The following is an 18,967-nucleotide window of genomic DNA, read 5'->3' as shown; positions in this document are numbered from 1 at the left end:
GTCTTTACTGTTTTTATTTTTGTTATTACTGTAATTCTGTCTATGCTGCTCCGCTTCCTATAGAAAAACTGTGGGAAACAGGCAGGTCCCACCGCCTTCTTCATATCCTGTGCCCCGCTTGATAGGAACAGCAGGAAGGATGCTCCGGTGTCACTACACACCCCTCTTGCTGTCCCCACCGGCCGGATACGTGTCCTCGTCCCACAAGGTTCACTGGGGTTCTTCATCTCAGTAAGAACCCAGATGTCACACAATTCTATGTTGTTCTGTCTGATTTCGGTTGCTGTATTAAAGTTTTTTTTTGTTGATTATTTGTACACTTTTTTATGGCTCTTTCAGTAGTTTTGGGGCAGATGTATTAAGCCTGGTGAAGAGATAAACTGGAGATAAAGTGGAAGGAGATAACGCACCAGCCAATCAGATCCCAACTGTCATATTTCAAACACAGCTGATTGGCTGGTGCGTTAACTCTTCCAAGTTATCTCCACTTTATCTCCAGTTTATCTCTTCTCCAGGCTTAATACATCTGCCCCTTTATGTGTTAATCATTTTTTATCAGTTTCACATGTTTTTAGGGCTGTCCCAATTTTTTGCCACTATGATGCGATCATGGAGCCACGCCCCCGGCCACTTCCCGCTTGACCATGCCCTCTATTTCCCCGCCTCGCTGCCTCCATTAGCCTAATAACACGCAAATCATGTTGGTAAAAGTAAAACAAATTCTTATACAACATATTATTATATTTATAGTTCTAGAAACAATTTCAAGTTACATTTTTGTTAACATATAATATTCTAAGGACATCACAGTAGTCTTATGGTTAGCATTGTCTGAAATGACTGAGGTAATGGTTTTAGGGCCTATTTCGGATTTGTATGGTTGCTATGGTGATATGAAGTTCACCATAGCAACCGGATGGAATTAGGCCCTTAATCCCATGTCTGTGTGGGGTTGATATGTTCTCTCTGTGCTTGCTTGTTTAGTTGCTGCTGCCTCCTCCTACATTCCAAAAACTATCTTGTGCCCATAGCAACCAATCAGATTATTTCTAGTTTCTAGGATGCAAAAGAGAAATGATAGACAATATATGGACCCATTTAATATATGATTACACAGAGCTGGCACTAGGTATAGGCATACTCAGCAAATGCCTAGGGCTTTTAGATTAACTTGGGGCATGCAGCTCATACAATTGAGCCAGCAGCAGTGTGAGCATCAGTGTGCGGGGAGGCAGTGGTGGGCAGTGACAAAAATGGCCACCTTCCATGGAGGAGGGCTGCTGTGCATACCCAGCCACAGCAGCTCCAACTCCCATGCATCTTTGCAGAGTCCAGCAGGATGAGCTTGCACTGACTGACTCCCTGCAGTAAGCCCATAGTTACCTCCCCTCCTGCATTCTGCAGTAGACTCCCTGAAATAGCAGCAATCTCCCTCTCTCCCTCATTAGTCTAGCAATCTCCCTCATGTCACCTAGCCCACATTACACTGTTACATCATAGTTACCTCCCCTCCTGCATTCTGCAGGAGACTCCCTGACATAGCAGCAATCTCCCTCTCTCCCTCATTAGTCTACCAATCTCCCTCATGTCACCTAGACCACATTACACTTTTACAGCATAGTTGCCATTACTAATGTGTGGTATAATGTGTAAGGGGCATTACTGTGTGGCATTATGTGTATAAGGACATTACTAATGTGTGATATAATGTGTAAGGGGCATTACTGTGTGGCATTAAGTGTATAAGGGCATTACTAATGTGTGGTATAATGTGTAAGGGGCATTACTGTGTGGCATTATGTGTATAAGGACATTACTAATGTGTGGTATAATGTATAAGGGGCATTACTGTGTTTCAACCTAGAAAATAATAGACAGAATCTGATTGGTTGCTATGGGTTACATTACCGCTTTTCATTTTATGAAGCTTTAGTAAATTTACACCTGAGGGTCTGAGATTTATGATTTCACATATGTGTGTTTTATGGAAAAACATAAAAATAGAATGTCCCCTGTTAGGTAAGAATGATAAGTTGTAGGTCCAGTCACAGTATAACACTATCACAATACCTGGTAGGAACGGATACTATGTTACCACTAGCAGTTATGCCCAGCAGTGTCTATGTGTATGTGGTTTTTGGCAGCCAGTGCCTGCAGCCAGTGCCCTACCCCAGCCGACCCCTGTGTCAGAACTACCAGCAGGGGACCAGAGGCATGGAGATCTGTGTAGTAATCCGTGGAGAGAGATAAAGCAGAGGCAGATAAAGTATCAGCCAGTCTGCCATATTACTGTCCATGTTTGAGCTGGTTGGTTGGCACTTTATCTTTCTCCGTTTTATCTTTCTCCAAGGGCAATATGTAAGGCACGCATGCATTTTTAAAGCGGCAATCATTTACAATGCAAACCCAACCTGGTTAAGCCTATAAATGGTTGCTGATTTAAAAATTTGTGCAGACTCGCACAAACTCCCTTTAGCAGCCTGCACCTCGCCGGATATTACAAGTTACAGTACATAGACACCATAGTCTCCAGATGTAGATCCCTCACCTCCTACCTGATGTTCCTATCTGGCCCAGTCCCCCATTGAAGGCCAGGCTGTAATAAGCCCCTCCTACAACCAATGCTGCAAGCCCGCCAATACATCTCTGCTGTCTTCCTGGCGGATCAGCAAAAAAAGGGGCAATACTGCAGCTGCAGCATGACTGTCCTTAACGAAGGACCTCTCACATCTGTACTGTTCGGATGAGGGGAGGGGTCATTCACGATGCACGGGGTACGCACCTATAATGATATTGAGTGTACACACTAGATGAGATAGTAAGAGATATCGCTCAGAAGGGCCCTTCAGGAGACAATGGGGCGCATTTATCATTGGAATGCGATGCCGGGGCGGTGACATCGCCCGACATCACATTGCGGTACCCTGCAATACCGCCAGGATGTATCATCTGGCGGAGCCCGTCCCTGCGATACCTGGAGCCAGGGGGTCTGCGCATGCGCGGTTATGCGCTGACCCCCCCGCGACCCCGCTGACCGCACTGCCGCTCGGGCAGTGCGAAGTGTAGCCATAGGCTACAATGGGCCATCGCCATATCAGAATGGCGATAGCCCAGGGGTGCGATGCCGAGCTGCCCGATGTTGATACATCGGGCAGCTTCGCATCCCCCATAGAAACCTATGGGGGATGCGACCGGCGGCGCTGCAGGGAGGATCACAGCAGGGATCGGAGATTCCCCTTTGCGGTTAACCCCCGAAAACGGGTGTTTTCGGGGATTTAGCCGCAAATATTAGTTTATAAATGGGCCCCAATATCTCTTACTGGGGCAGATGTATTAAGCTTTAACAAGAGATAAATTCAAGGGTGATAAGGAGAGATAAACGTCCAGCCAATCACCTGCCAACTGCCCTGTTACAGGCTGTGTTTGAAAAAAGTCATAAGGAGCTGATTGGCTGGACGTTTATCTCTCCTTATCACACTTGCATTTGTCTCTTGTTAAGGCTTAATACATCTGCCCCACTATCTCATCTAGTGCGTATGGAGCTTAAAGGCCCCCATACACTAGGGCGACTTGTCCTTAGGACAAGTCGCCCCCGACTTCCCCCTGAGCTTCCCTGGCTGCTCCCCGGGGGAGCTTGATTAGATTGGCACTTGATGTGCCGTTTTTTACATGTGATAAATCGTCTCGATCGAGTCGGGGGGAGGGGGGCTACAGAGCAGGGCTGCTGGTGGGAGCAGGGGGGGCTGGGGACGCTGCGGGGGACACAGGCGGCATAGAGCCGGGCAGAGGGAGCCGGGAGCTGTCAGTGCTAGAAAAAAAAGCCTATACAATGAATGGGCAGCCTGTGATTGGCTGAGCGCTCTCTCAGCCAATTGCTGACCGGCTGAGAGAGCGCTCAGCCAATCACAGGCCGCCCATTCATTGTATGGGCTTTTTTTTTTATTCAGTACTGACAGCTCCCGGCTCCCCCTGCCCGGCTCTATGCCGCCTGTGTCCCCCGCAGCGTCCCCAGCCCCCCCTGCTCCCCCCACCGCCGCGCCGCCCCACTAGGTCCCAAGTTGGGTGGTCGGACGTGCAGCAGGTCCGACCACCCGACGCAGATCCGATGCGCACGGGACCGCGCATCGGATCTGAGGGGACATCAAAACTAGCCGATTTTGGTCCGATTTCGGCCAGATCAGTCGGATCTGGCCGAAATCTGACCAAAATCGGCTAGTGTATGGGGGCCTTAACTGAGATCTCTGGATTGCTGTTATCATGTAGGATGTACGTCTCACTGTAAAGGACAATGGGGCTTATTCAGCTTGGATCGCTAATTTGCAAAGTGGCAGATGACTGCGAGTAGAAAACTGCCGCCCAGACAGTAAGAAAACCTGTCCCGTGCAAATTTGCGAGTGAATGGATCGCTAACAGCCATCGGCTCGCCTTCCTGAGAACTCCTGGGCATGACTGCTTTTTTCCTGACGCTCCCAGAAACCGCTCAGTTGCCACCCCCAAACGCCGGCTTCCTATCAGTCAACCTCCGGCCGCGAAGGGTTTACGGTCCATACAAACTTTTTGTCGCTATTCGTGCACATTCAATGATCGATCGATTTGCAAATTCGCTGAATAGCCATCCAAGCTGAATTAGGCCCAATATTACCTTAAATCTATTCTCACTGTTATCAACCTCTCATCCACCTGAACGGTGTGCGGGGGATAGTCAGAGGTTCCGGTCAAGTCCTGGGGAATACTTGAGGGGGGGGGGGGGGCCTTTATTGAGGCATCCCCACTTCCTGTAGAGATCCCGGTCTAGGCTGATTAGTTGGGGGGTGTCAATTTGCAAATATGTCCATGACCCATCGTAACAGGCTCACCATCGGGTGATACTTACACTGGGCACCAGTCATCGCAGGTGCTGCGTAGCCCTGGACTTTCTCAGCGATGCCATGGATAAAGTCATATCCGGCCTGGAGCTGACGTCACACCCTCCCCTAATACACTCAGACACTCCCAGCGTTTTCCTAGCCACGCCTACATTTATCTTACCACTCCCACTAAACGGCCGGTTACCACCCCCAGACGCCAACTTCCTGCCAATCACCTTGCTGTGGGCGCGCGTATAGAAAAACTTGCAGGTTTTCATTGCAGGATGGACTCACGCATGTGTACCGCTAACCATACGCATACGCGGAGTATAGATTATAGGCTGCCATGCAAACTCGCAGCTATGCGATCAAGAATGAATCGGGCCCATTGTCCGTGTCAACATTGTGAGCGTGGACATTCAGACCATGTCGAAATGCCGGCATCGACTTTCTGATACAGTGACAGCCTCCATCCCTACCCCAGTTTCCAAATTACAAAAAGGCGTCCAGCTGGGTGGTGAGCGGCATCTCAGCGCTCAGTAAGCGATTTTTCACTGCTTACTGAGCAAACCTGAATCAGGCCCATAGTGCTAATAGTATATACCTGCTACTACATCCACCTGCGCAGGAGGAATGGTGGCAGAATGGCGATGGCATCGCTGGCGATACTGACCACTGTGTGCTCCGTGCCTGCTTGTCAACACATTTGCATTTTCAACTATTCTAGAGTTCAATTTAAATCTCAGGGTTGTGCATGGGACAGCAGAGATTGCAGGGTCCCGAACCGCGGGATTATAGGGTGGGGGCCACTCTGCGCTCAGATTACATCTGCATTATTGTTTTTCCTATGTACAGTTATCTCTCTTCCTCTCTTTCCTCCCAATGTCTGTCAGTCTCACCCCCCTCCCTGCCTCATACACCCCTCCCAGCCCCTCCTTCTCTTCCTCTCTCTCCTCTCTTAACTTTCTCTGCTCACAAAGTTAGAAGTCACTCTGGTCAGGGGCCAGGCAGACAGAGGATCTGGGTGACAGAGAACCGTGGGGGGCACTGACTGGCAGCTGGTGGCTTATACTAGACAGGCGGGTAAAGAAGCAGGTGGTGGCAAGTTGTGGTCTGTGTAGGTGTCTGGCAATATGCACTTAACAACACCTGGCGGCGCTCCAGACTGGTGCCCTGACCCCAGAGTCCTGAAGGTGACAGTTGGCGGGCACTGTGCCCGCAGTCAGCCCAAAGCTAAAGTGACCAGAGGGTGCAGGAGGTCGCTGGTGTTCCTGGATCTGCTGTGTCTGTGTGTGGGTAAGTGTTGTGTAACCATTTGTGTGTCACGTACAAAGCTTACGATAACTGATATAGTGTAGTAATAATAATAATATTTATGATTATTATAATGATTATTTATGCAGTGCACTTTCTCCAATAGGACGCAAGGCTGTGTGACCCTAATATCATCCACTGGTTATGGGACAAGTGTCATTAATTAGGTTGAGCTTATATAATTAACGAGCACTATTGATACTATTACACTTCATTCATTTTGTGTAATCAATAGGTTGTTGTAGATCTCTATGAATGCTGATCCATTGGTTAATTGTATCATTCTTGTTACTATATCAGTGCTGGGGCGTAAATATTTGGCTTGCCATTACTTGTATCACTAATTAATAATTAGCATGTGTTTCGCCGATTTTTTCCTTTTTTTCACCGTTCATATCGCTTGTAGCACTAGTGCTATTAGGGCCAGATGTACCAAGCTTCAAGAAGTGGAGAGTGATAAACAACCAGCCAATCAGCTCCTTCCTGTCATTGCTCAAATCCAGCCTGTAACATGACAGGTAGGAGCTGATTGGCTGATTGATTTATCGCTCTCCATTTTATCAGTTTTGAAGCTTGATACATCTGGAGATTCCGCTAGTGGGCTACTATGATAGATGTTACCACAAATGTGATCCGATATATCGGATTAATCACAGGTGTTATCGCTTCAACAGCTAGGTTCACAAAATATTCATCGTGCAAACACGCGTACTACTAGTTGCGTGTGAACCGGGCACAAGTACTTGCAAAGTCTGTGTTATAAAGTGTATATGCCATGAAGTATTGAATTTGGTTAACGAACAAAAAACGATCTGTGAGGAGTTTGTATGTGCTCTCCGTGTTTTGCCTGGGTTTAATCTGGGTTCTCTCGATGCCTCCCACAATCCAAAAATATACTGTATTGGTAAATAAATGGGTTTAAAATAAAAAATGGACCCTGGTGTGTACGAATACATGTGTGTGTGTGTGTGTGTGTGTGTGTGTGTATATGCATATATGTACAAAGGAGGTGATTCTGTTTGGCTTGCTAAGCAGCGGTAATTTGCTGCTTAGAGAGCCTTGTAATGCCGCTGGGTGGGCGAATGCCTGCCCCCAACACGATATGAACATCCATTCAACCATCATATGATTTCTACACTGCTCGCTAATGTAAGTCCGTCTGAGCTGACTTAGACTTGCGGTGTCCAGTCTAGTCCTGACCCCCTGCGTACGCATGGGGACGCTCAACAATTCCCTGCTCTCCTGCAGCTCTCCCGGGTTACATGTGATAAATCAAATGCGATTTATCATATGTGAAAATGGCACATCAAGTGGTAAATCTTATCAAGCTCCCCCGGGGAGCTCAGGGGAAGTCGGGGCCGACTTGTCCTTAGGTATGGGGGCTAAAGGCTGGTGTTACGACTTGTAAGTGTAGTGGCCAGTTGACAAGACAACTGATAGCACAAGTGAAAACAGTATGTCACCTGCTGCTTCATGTTTTCACTAGTGCGCCCATTTGTGACCCTTGGGTTATCTGTAGTTTCTAGAACCCCTTGTTATCACTAATGTTACAACTCGTATTACACTACAGTAGCAAGCTTCTCAGGCTGGACTACGATGGTATACTGACAGACCTACTGTATCGTAACCGGAGGAAGTTACTCATTACACTACACTCAGCCGTATATACATTCTAGTAAGTCATGTGACACAGGTGACACCACTACTCTCCGTATAGATTATATCTGACAGCTACCATACTGTATATACTTATACTGTTTGTATATTACATATTTATGTTTCTTTTCTTTGACTGAACCAATGACTACGGAGAAAAGCTCCTAACTGACATGTTACAGGCTGTGGTGTCTATGTACTAAGACTTATGCAGAGATAAAGTGGAGAGTGATAAAGCACTGGCCCCTAATTGTCATTTTACATTCCATGTTTGCAAAATGACAGTTGTGAGCTCTCCAAGGCTGACTGTCCCGTACAAGCGGATAGCAGGTGAGGGAAATGTACAACAGAGCAGGGAATATCATGTATTATAGGTAGTTCTCTATATACGGATCCGGTTCACCACTGGGCTTAGGTGTCCCATGTATACACTGCGAGTAGCTGTACCATTTGAGCCTCCTGTCGATTTGACCTATTCACGGACCATGTGTATCTCCCGCAGTCTCCATCCCGTTCCTGATCTGCGAGCTGGGAATAATTCCTCCGGTCCACCGCGGGTTTTTCTGCGATGACGTCAGTATCCGTTTTCCGGCAACCAAAGAGGAGACTGTGAGCGACACCTTGCTGATCAGCCTTGGCATCCTCATCACTGGAGTACCTGTAAGTGTCCTGCGGGATTACATGATGATATTTGTGTGTGTGTCTGTGTGGGGGGGAGGGGGGGTATACTTAGCTTTAGGCAGTGATAAAGTGGAGAGAGATAAAGTACCAACCAATCAGCTGTGGGTTTGTCTTTATACAAGTTTGGCAAATCAGATACGGCCAGCTTCCTTCATATAAATACCAGCTCGCAAATTGCACTGGGGGTCAAGTACCCACAAGTTTTTTCTTCTCCCAGCAGTCAAGTTGTTATCACCGACGCGCGTTTCGCATTGATGCCCACTAAGTAGTTATAAGGCTTCTACAGGCCTCCTCCAATCCGCTTGGTGCAGGGAGATATAAATGCTGTAAGTGCAAAATACACCTCTCTAGGTATATTGGGTAGGGGTCAATGGGTCGACCAAATTAAGGTTGACATGCATTGGGTCGACAACTGAAGGTCGATAGGGCTTAGGTTGACACCTAGGTTGACATAGCTAAGGCTGGCAGGGTTGGAAGGTCGACGTAAGCATTAGGTCGGCAATGGAAAGGTCGACAGTAAAAAGGTCGACATGAATGTTTCACCTTTTTTGTCCCAAATGTGGACACAGTCCACATGGACACTGTCAAAGTGTCCGGCATTCCCACGTGGTACACTTTGCGCCCCCCATGCTTTGTTCTCCCACCACGCTGCAGTAGATTGTAAGGCAGGAAATGCCACCTGTCGGCACATGTTGGCTCAAAAAAAAAAAGGGGGGGGGGGCTTATGTCGACCTTTTGACTGTCGATTTTCCTAGTGTCAACCCAATGCTTGTGTCAACCTTCCAACCCTCTCGATCTTAGCCATGTTGACCTACTATCAGGTGTCAACGTAAGCGCTGTCTACCTTCAGTGGTCAACTCAATGCACGTCGACTGCATCTCCTGTTTGCCATAACCATGTGCACTCGTGTTTCTAGCTGAGTTAGGCCGGAGGGGAGCATTTGTCTTGGACACATAACACAAGCGCTCGCCCCGCCCCAGATTTCTTATTACTAAATAAACATATTTCTGTGTGTGAGACTCCAGCTGTTTATGGAGCGTTGGCAGGTAGCCATCGCAGTGACTCTCACCATGCCTTTCCTCCCCTTGCAGATTGTACTGGGGGAAATTCAGGAGGTGAGCAGACAGCGCAGGACCGGTTCCTGCCCCAGAGCCAGCTATCTGTCCAGCATTTACCGCCAGCTCCTTCCCTTCTTGTTTGGCTCCGCACTGGGACAGTCGCTCACCAACGCCGCTAAGCTGAGCGCAGGTCGCCTGAGGCCAAACTTCCTATCGGTGTGCCAGCCAGAAGCTCTGAACTGTACGACGGGCTACGTAGAGGACTACACGTGTACGGGGAGCGCGCGCGCTGTAACGGAAGCCAGGTGAGCTCGCCATCACTAATACGCAGAGGTTACGGTGTGGGGCTGCAGATACTCAGAGGTAGAAGGGTCAGTGTCTGCTTCTCTGGGATTTTCCACCTGCAGGCAAAGCTACTATAGTTCTGTACAGTGGCGTATGTGGAACATGCAAGCAGGGGCGCCGACAGGACGGCCCGTGAAAATAAACTAGAGGGAGAGAGAGGACAGGCTGCCGCTGCAGCTGTCTGTCTCCCCAGCTCAGCACATGGTACTCAGGGCCTTATTCTAGTTCACTCTTTCTGACAAAATCCTTCTTAGATAGACAAAACTATGTGCACTGCAGGTGGGGCAGATGTTACTTATGCAGAGAGTATTAGATTTGGGTGGGGTTTTACTTCAAAGTGAGATCTATAATGCAGTGTTAAAATAAAGCAGCCAGTATTTTCCCTGCACAGAAACAAAATAACTCACCCAAATCTAATTCTCTCTGCACATTTTACATCTGCCCCACCTGCAGTGCACATGGTTTAGTCCAGCTAAGAAGGATTTTGTCAGAAAGAGTGAACTAGAATAAGGCCCTCAGTGTGTGCTGAGCTGGGGAGAGAGGCTGTGCGGCGGCGGCGGCCTGTCATCTCTCTCACCACTGCCCGGATCCCTGCAAAGGGGAGGGGGGAGCCAGACCCGGGCCCGGGAAAAAAATACCTGCTCACCCCCCTCCCTCTCAACACCACTGCATTCAAGGTACAAAGTCTTCTAGGGAACCGAGCTCTGCCGAGTCTGCCCGTTCGTGAATTTAGGTGTGGGCATATTAGCACTCTGAGGGCAAGCTGTATCAAGAGTCAAAAAGTGATAAAACGTAGAGTGATAAACAGACAGCCAATCAGCCCCTAACTGTCATTTTTCAAACCCAGCCTGTAACATGGCAGGTAGCTGATTGGCTGCTTATTTATCACTCTCCATTTTATCACTTTTGAGGCTTGATACATGTACGTAAGAAGAAAAAAAAACACACGTATCGAAATAACAGCAGAGGAAAGCGCCATATGGCGTAGGACCTTTAGATCCAGGCGCTATATACAGTATATATATATATATATATATATATATATATATATATATATATATATATATATCCTCTCTGGCCCAAAGTGTTAGCTTTAAGTGTTACATATACTGTACAATAAGATTTTAATTCTTCATTATAACTGCTGTACACGGGCAGCTTTATTAAGCTTGGCGAACTGATACAGTGGTCAGTGATAATAACGCATCAGCCAATCAGCTAACTGTTAATTTTTCAAACCCAGCCTGCAACATGGCAGTTAAGAGCTGATTGGCTGGTGCGTTATCACTGGACACCTTTGGGGGTGATTCTGTTCGGTCCCTGGTGAACTCGCAATGAGGACCGATGTGCAGAGCTGCTACGCAGATGCCTTTCGGCGACTTTTATAGTCGGGAGTTGCAGGTGGGCAGCTGTCTGCCGGGGCCCCGTTCTCAGACCGGACAGCACAAATATAGGTCAGTCAAGACTGACTTATATTTGCAAAAAGGGGACAAATGATTGGATGGACGGCGACCATCGAATGATATAGTTCCCGTATGCACCCTTTATGCTAAACACCCATTCGCAATGTGCCGGGAATGTACATGTGGTGGCAAGGGGTGGGCATTCGCTCACTCGGCGGACGGCATTAGCTGACTCACTAAGTAGTGAATTTACTCGACTCCAGAATCACCCCCTTTATCACTTCACTAAGCTTAATACATTTGCCCCACAGCGAATGCTTAAGGATACCAATGATCCCCCATTCACAGTAACAAAGGGTGATTGAAGGGTAGATAGAGCAGTGGTACTTTTAGGACACAAACCCCCCCTTGTAGGCAACACAGATCCCCCCCCGGGGGCACATGCTCTAAATAATGTAAAACATCTGCTTGCAGCCTCATCTCTGCGGAAGTAGAACGTGGTGTTTGTTTCACTAGAATCAGAATTATAATGTAGGGGTCCAGTCAGTGAATAGACAGCGTCTATCTATATAGTCTATAGGTAAACACCATACGGTCCCATGGTCACAGGGCTGACGGGTATAAGGTCCACATGAATGAAATACATATACATGACAGGGATATATTAGAATATATTAATAACTACTAGCGCAGAAGTCTGCCACACCCCTGTGCACTTTTTTTTGGTATCAACTCACTTTTTTTTTCTACCCGTCGACCTTAGACACAGTCTACCTTTTCAATGTCGACCTTTTGACTTAGTCCGCCTTTTGCACATGGGGGTCCACCTATTGGCTCGGTATTATGTAGATGAGTTATGCCACACCCATCATTTCGAGGAGTACATGTATAATAATTCTGAATAAAGTGGTTCATGTATGAAATGATTCTAATGAGTAACACACGGCAGCAACATCAGACCGGAATGGAACAGTGCGAATGTAACAGAAATAAAGGTCGGAGGATTTCCTCCCCTCTGTGTATAAGAGTATTTTAAGAAATCAGTGCTGTCTAGTTACAAAGCTTCCATTGAAAGGAAAATGTACATTTTACGTTAATAGGTATCTTCGGTGGGAACCCGTACGGTTAACCAGAATATAGCCACATTCCGATACAGGGAATACCGATAGGGGTCCTTCCCTCTGACCACCTGCAGCCTTAGTGCACGGGGTGGTGGGGGTTGACGCGGGGCGGCGTGGGTAGCGAAGAGAAGCCCATAGGCGTGCGGATTTTAGTGCATACAAAAATGCAGTAAACACCCCAGGCCAAGTGGATTAATACTTGCGAATCCACCAGACACCGCCCGCCGAATGCCGGTACACCCGCTCCCCTACCTTGCATGCCATGTACATTCGCAGGGGCTTTCGCAGGGGCTGCAAATGGATGTTTTACATAAACATATATCCACAGGCCATGGGGGAACACCTACATTATTCGATGGTCACCGACCATCGAATGATGTGGAAGGCCCAGGCACATCTAAGGTTACTCTCGGGTAACCTTGCATATGCGTGGCCTTTCGGCAAGAAGTGGGCGGGCAGCTGACATCCGGTGATGTCCGCTGTCTTGTGTGAAGAAATGCGGCTGCACATGCACATAAGCCCAATTTCGGTCCCTAACTAACTCTACACCCCCCCCCCCCCCCCCCTCGCAGCTGGGATTCTGGAGTCAGCACCTTCCTCGATTCGATGTCAGGATTCCGGCACCGGTCCTGTGGCCTCCATTCAGGATGCCAGCATTGTTATTCTGCCCTTCAGTAACACTCTCCCTCGTGATAAGAAACGTTTAGCGTATCAGCTTATACACGTTCTGTTCTCTGTAGCTCCCTACTCTTGCTGCAAGACTGAGAGCCTTGGAGTGAGCCCAAATCGGGGTGAGCCAACTTAGAGCACTAAGAGGACATGCACGTTTCTCCTTCATCTACAGGGGCTCAGCAGCCTGGAAGGTTTCGCGGGCACCAAAATAGGCTGTTGTTGGGTCCGCATTGCCAGCAAAGGGGACCATATTCCTATTGGCATCAGCAGTGCCTCACAAGATGTTTGCCAAACCTACGTCATAACCAGTGGTGGCACCAGAGGTTGGGGCTGCAGCACAGGTCACAATTCAAATAGGGAGGCCCAGCAACTGCTCCCAACTGTCATTCCAAACTGACTCATGGGCAGTGGGTGTGGCTCCCCGATTTGAATTTTGCTTCAGCCCCTCCTCTTGATCCGCCGATGGTCATAGCCCACTTTACAAACCGCTATAGTTGCTATGACTCATTCCAAATGAGTCAGGTGAACCAGTGGTTGTGAACTAATATATCTTGCAGCCAACGTTAAGGCTTCCTCTGGCATTTTATGTAGAAACATGTACATGAAACTATTCTTCCACTGTACCCTGAGCAGCGCTGCCCTTCACATGTGGCAAGGTGTTATAAGATTAATGGTTAACAATCTGATCACCTTGTGTTGCAGGAAATCCTTCTATTCCGGACACGCTTCGTTTGCCATGTATACCATGCTCTACCTCACGGTGAGTGTATGCAAAGTATGACTAATCTACTTCAGGATCAGGCAGTGGTTTGCTACAAGAGGAAGTGCGAGGCCTCATACAATGCAGCTCTTTTATGGCCTCAGATTTATAGGTTTGGATTTTATATGATTTGTCTGAATGGTACTTTTTTTTTAACCAATAATAATTTTCCAAAAGCAACGTGATTTTTTTAACGTTTTTTTGTTCTTCCCAAATGTTGACATAGTCGACATGGAACCGACTAAGTGTACCGCGTCCCCTCACATGACTGCGAGGAGATAGCCGCCGCCCATACAGAAAGAAAACCCGCCCAGCGCAAATCTGCGAGTGAATTGTATAATACAAATATAACCTTATCCAAATCATACAAAAAGTATACTTTTAGAAAGGAGAGAGTTAGAGTCGGACGGCAGAAAACTACTTGGCACATAAATTGTTGGATTGTGGGAGGAAACCCATGCAAGCACAGGGAGAATATACAAACTCCACACAGTTAGGGCCGTGGTGGGAGTCAAACCCATGACCTTAGTGCTGTGAGGCAGCAATGGCGGACCTAACCAGAGCTCCATGTCAACAGCTGTGCACTTAGCACCATGGTAAAAATGACAATAAATAAGAGGCACTGGGGGCCAAATGTACTAAGCTTGAAAAGTGATAAAAAGGAGAGTGATAAACAACCAACCAATCCGCTCCTACCTGACATTTTTCAACACACAGTCTGTGACATGGCAGGTAGGAGCTGATTGGCTGGCGGTTTATCACTCTCCATTTTATCACTTTTCAAGCTTAGTGCATCTGGCCCTATGTCAGTTATTCAGTATTTTTGATGCCCCTGACTAAAAATGTGTATTACTGAAAATATTGTGTCATTATTATATATACAAATATATAGTATTAATAAGCTGGAGAACGTTCAGTGCAGACTGTGCGGCTCTTGGTCTCGGTTACACTTCTTCATTTCGTATCTGTTGTTTCTTTCTCACAATGATTATTCTGAAAGTGGAGAACTTCCTCCATGGGGGCCAGGAACTGGAACATATTTTCTAATGAATCTTAGTAATTGAATTGTGTCATTTGGAGAAGAAGTCATTTATGCAAGATGTACCTATGTAACAGCCGTGTCAGATTGAATGCAGACTACAGTTGTTGGGTCAACAAATTAGTCATGGCATCGTGACCCTAATGATTCAGCCGGGATAGTTTGCAACACAGGAACTGTTTACAACACATAGTAATAAAGGGGCTATTTACTAAGCCACTGAAAGAGATAAAGTACTGGCCAATCAGCCCCTAACTTCCATGTTACAGTCTGTGTTTGAAAAATGACAGTTAAGGGCTACTTGGTTGGGACTTGGAATGGAAAACCAGCTTGGGAAATCTCTGAAAGCAGCACTCGTGGAGGTGGGGTCTTTTGAGGGGGAGGGGTCTGTTGAATATCCCTCTGCATATGGTCTGATCTTGGGTTGGACCCAGTTGAAGGCGTCCTTGTGTCTTTTCCTGCAGTTGTGCCTGCAACTTTATGCTAATTCCGCGGGCATACCGAACCACCGGAGATCTTCCCAGGGGCTCATGGTACCAATCCGCTTTATCTCTCTCCAAGTCTTAGTAAATAGACCCCCAAGGTTCTAAAATGTCACTAACGCGTTTCACATTTTAGCAAGCAGTGTCATTTATTTAGCATATTAATAACTAATAATAATTAATAATTAAACATAATTAATATCATGACTAAAAAATTAACAAGTACAGATAACACATACGGAGCAATATATGTCTATTTGTTTTGTATTTATTATTCTCCTGGATCCGGATGACTTGTTGACACTGTCTTTATTGCTCTCCAGTTCTATCTGCAGGTGCGGCTGACGTGGAGAGGAGCGCGCCTCTTACGGCCTCTCGTCCAGTTTGTTTTGATCCTGGTGGCTTTATATACAGGATTCACTCGGATATCTGATCACAGGCACCATCCATCTGATGTAGCCATTGGCTTCCTGCAGGGGGCGCTGGTCGCTTACTGGGTGGTAAGTTTATTCTGGAATCATAGAGAGCTGAAGGAATAATTATAGTTGGGTGGTTTGGGTCCAGTTTAGACTTGGTTCCCCATAGCAACATCCCATTTTAAATAGAATGAATGGAAATTGACCCCAATGAGACTTATTCTGGGCCAGGCCTATCCTCAATCCTGAGTCCCCTCATGGTCTCCTCAGCCCTCCTCTAGCCTCACTGTCTCTTACGGCACATCCAAGATTTATCCCATGCTGCCATCTCTTTGGAACTCACACCCTCAGCCCTCAACATAACTCATTTCTCGGGTACAGGGATGAACTGAGGCTCTTGTACAGCCCTGGCACTTAATGGTACGCTCACTGGACAAGGGGATACGTTCAAGACTCAAGGGGCCACCTCTCTGTATGGCAGGTAGCCGAATAGAGAACTGGGAGGCGGAGCTGTTCGAACAGCCCCGGTCTCTATGTGGACTGCAACCGGTCCGGCCCGTCAGGCCATCGGTCCTTCTGGCATTTGCCTGATGGCCAATCCGTCTCCGCTCAGCTCCTCTAGTCTCCAGCCTACTCACCATCGCAGTTCACCTCCTGCGTTACGTCCCTCCATTTTTAGGAACCTCTTCCCTCGTTCACTCCACTTAGCGCTGTCTCTGTGACCTTCTTGTTCCCGTCTCCTACCAGTTGCTCTGATGCTGACTGTCTACCCACTTGGTGGGTGCAGGTTCAAAACTCATGACAAGCATTGGGTCGACACCATTGGTCAACATGCAGAAAAAGTCAACAGGGGTCTAGGTCAAAATGGGTGTAGGTCAACATGTCATTAGGTCGACACAAGCATTATGTCGACATGGGCAATGTCGACATCCAAAAGGTCGACATGTGTTTTTTTTTTTTTTTTTTTTGAGCCGACATATGCCGACAGGCGGTATTTCATGCCCTACCATCCACTAGGGTGTGGTGGGAAAATAAAATAATGTGCCTGAAGTATGGCAAGTGCAGCGAGCCATGCAAGGGGACGTGATGCTAAGTTTCAGTGTCCATGTCGACTGTGTAGACATTTGGATAAAAATCAGTGAAAAACCCCATGTCGACCTTATTAGCTATTTTTCATGCATATCTATAGATTGACGATGACAAAAAAAAAACATGAAAAACCCCAGTTTTTGTCAAGCAGTGTTTGCAAGGCTAATCGGATACTGCTCATAGACTTATAGATGATAGCTAGATCCCTACAGTGGAGAGACAGATAGATAGATAGATAGATAGATAGATAGATAGATAGATAGATAGATAGATAGATTATTAAAACACAGTAAAATCTAAACATAGTGTTATTGCTCACACCCTGATTATTTTTGGGCTACTGAGAAATAGGAAATGTTCTATAAAGGAAGAATGGGTAAATATCCCCCCCCCCCCCCCCCTTCCTCCTGGTCTGTGACCGCTATAAGGCGGGAGGTGGGGTCCTGTCTGTAGGAAACGTCTGTGCATCCTGCTTATTTTACACAAAGGATGTCCAGTCACATACAGGCCCACAGGGGGGTTTGATTGGAAGAGAATCATTCTGTAATGAAGGGATTAAAAATAGCAGTGGCCATCTGCTGGTGACATTAGCCTGTATTGACTGATATTGATCGGCAATCGCTGTCATTTAAAGCTTCAGACACTGTATATAGTTGCAATTTATTACCACAAAAGCAGTACATTGATTTCGGTGGTGCAGATAACCTCATATTTCTCTGTCGTTTCAGGCATTTTACATTTCGGACATGTTTCGGCAGAAGAGCTTACAACCGGTTTCTGTTTCTCCCTGCGTCGACAACCCAGAGACATTCACCAACTGTTAAATGCCAAAATACACGTCAAGGGAAAAAAGAGGAGAGCATTGGAAGAGACATCTCCGTAGGAACTTATAGAGGAAGAGACTGTTCCGTAGAACTGTTCAGCAAGAAACTGTTGCGTTTCGGATTTGTGGGCTGGGCCGGCAAATGACGCCTTACAGTATGTGTCGGCAAGTAGGGGACGTGGGAATGTAAATTTGCCATGGCAGCGAAGTGGAAGGACATTCAGTATGTTGCAGTAATGGCGCTTCTGCGGACAAGTCCAGCGGCTGGCGGTGGTCAGAGACATTTCAAGGAGCGAGAAGGAGTTGGTGATATACCACATAGTGGTGCAGGGAACACATCCGTCTAAAGACACTGTTTTATAGACTTTCCTGCTGCGGGCCGGTGGGAACGAAAATGAAAAAACATGTAAATGTGAAACACGTTTATATATTGCTCAAATGTTGTGTATCATTAACAGTTATATGAATCTGAATCTATCCCCGGAGTCCTGTGTGGGGGGGGTGTTTAGGGGGCTGGGATGGGGGGTAGGGGGGGGGGGGTATGGTGTCCAATATAGTTACTTTTTGTGTCCTGCAGCTGCCTCTGCATAGTTTCCCATCCACGTCACCGATGTAAAGTACAGGTGTTACAGTGTCGCAATGCAATTGGGGAACCTGATACGGCTCAATTCTCCACAATCACTGCCTCTGGGTTGTGCAACCTTTTCACTGCTTGCTTCAGCCTTAAGTAATATTCACTATCAGAGTAGTCATTCAGACTCTGGGGAGATGTACTAAGCCCCGGAGAGAGGTACAGTCGGGAGAAATAAAGGGTCAGATGTATCAAGCTTCAAAAAGTGATCAAATGCCAACCAATCAGCTCCTACCTGCCATGTCACAGGCTGGTTTTGAAAAATGACAGGTAGGAACTGATTGGCTGACTGTTTATCACTCTCCACCTTGCGTTAAGAGCTGTCCTTTGCGGTGAGAGTCGCCGGGTCCCAGCAGGTCCCGGCGGCTCTCCCCTCCCTCCCACACCCGGCGCTGCTGCTGCTGCGCCGGGCTCTCCTCCTCCCTGCACCCGGAAGAGGATCAGTGCAGGGAGGAGGTCACAGGTCCGGGCAGCACTGCGCTGTGCTGCCCGGACACAGGTGATGGGGCGATGCGGGGCGACGGGGGGTCGGCGCGGGGGCAGCGGAGGGTCGCGTTAGAAGCCCATTGGCTTCTATGGGGCATCGCCAGATTTTTCTGGCGATGCCCCCCGCCGCGATAACCTGGCGGG

General features: G+C 47.4%; 1 protein-coding gene across 1 annotated transcript; it reads left to right on the top strand.

Annotated features, from left to right (window-relative positions):
- The first annotated feature begins 5,826 nt into the window (after positions 1-5,826).
- LOC146075796 (phospholipid phosphatase 3-like) lies at positions 5,827-18,183 on the top strand. Its single transcript, XM_083185396.1, has 6 exons — positions 5,827-6,143; positions 8,320-8,477; positions 9,590-9,861; positions 13,800-13,857; positions 15,702-15,878; positions 17,612-18,183. Exons 1-6 carry the CDS (start codon positions 5,981-5,983, stop codon positions 17,705-17,707), a joined length of 924 nt encoding a protein of 307 aa, XP_083041522.1. The 5' UTR covers positions 5,827-5,980; the 3' UTR covers positions 17,708-18,183.
- The last annotated feature ends 784 nt before the right edge of the window (positions 18,184-18,967 follow it).

The sequence above is a fragment of the Crinia signifera genome, chromosome 4 (assembly GCF_055691185.1).
Source record: "Crinia signifera chromosome 4, ASM5569118v1, whole genome shotgun sequence".
Lineage (NCBI taxonomy): Eukaryota > Metazoa > Chordata > Amphibia > Anura > Myobatrachidae > Crinia > Crinia signifera.
This window is presented reverse-complemented; position numbering and strand designations above follow the sequence as displayed.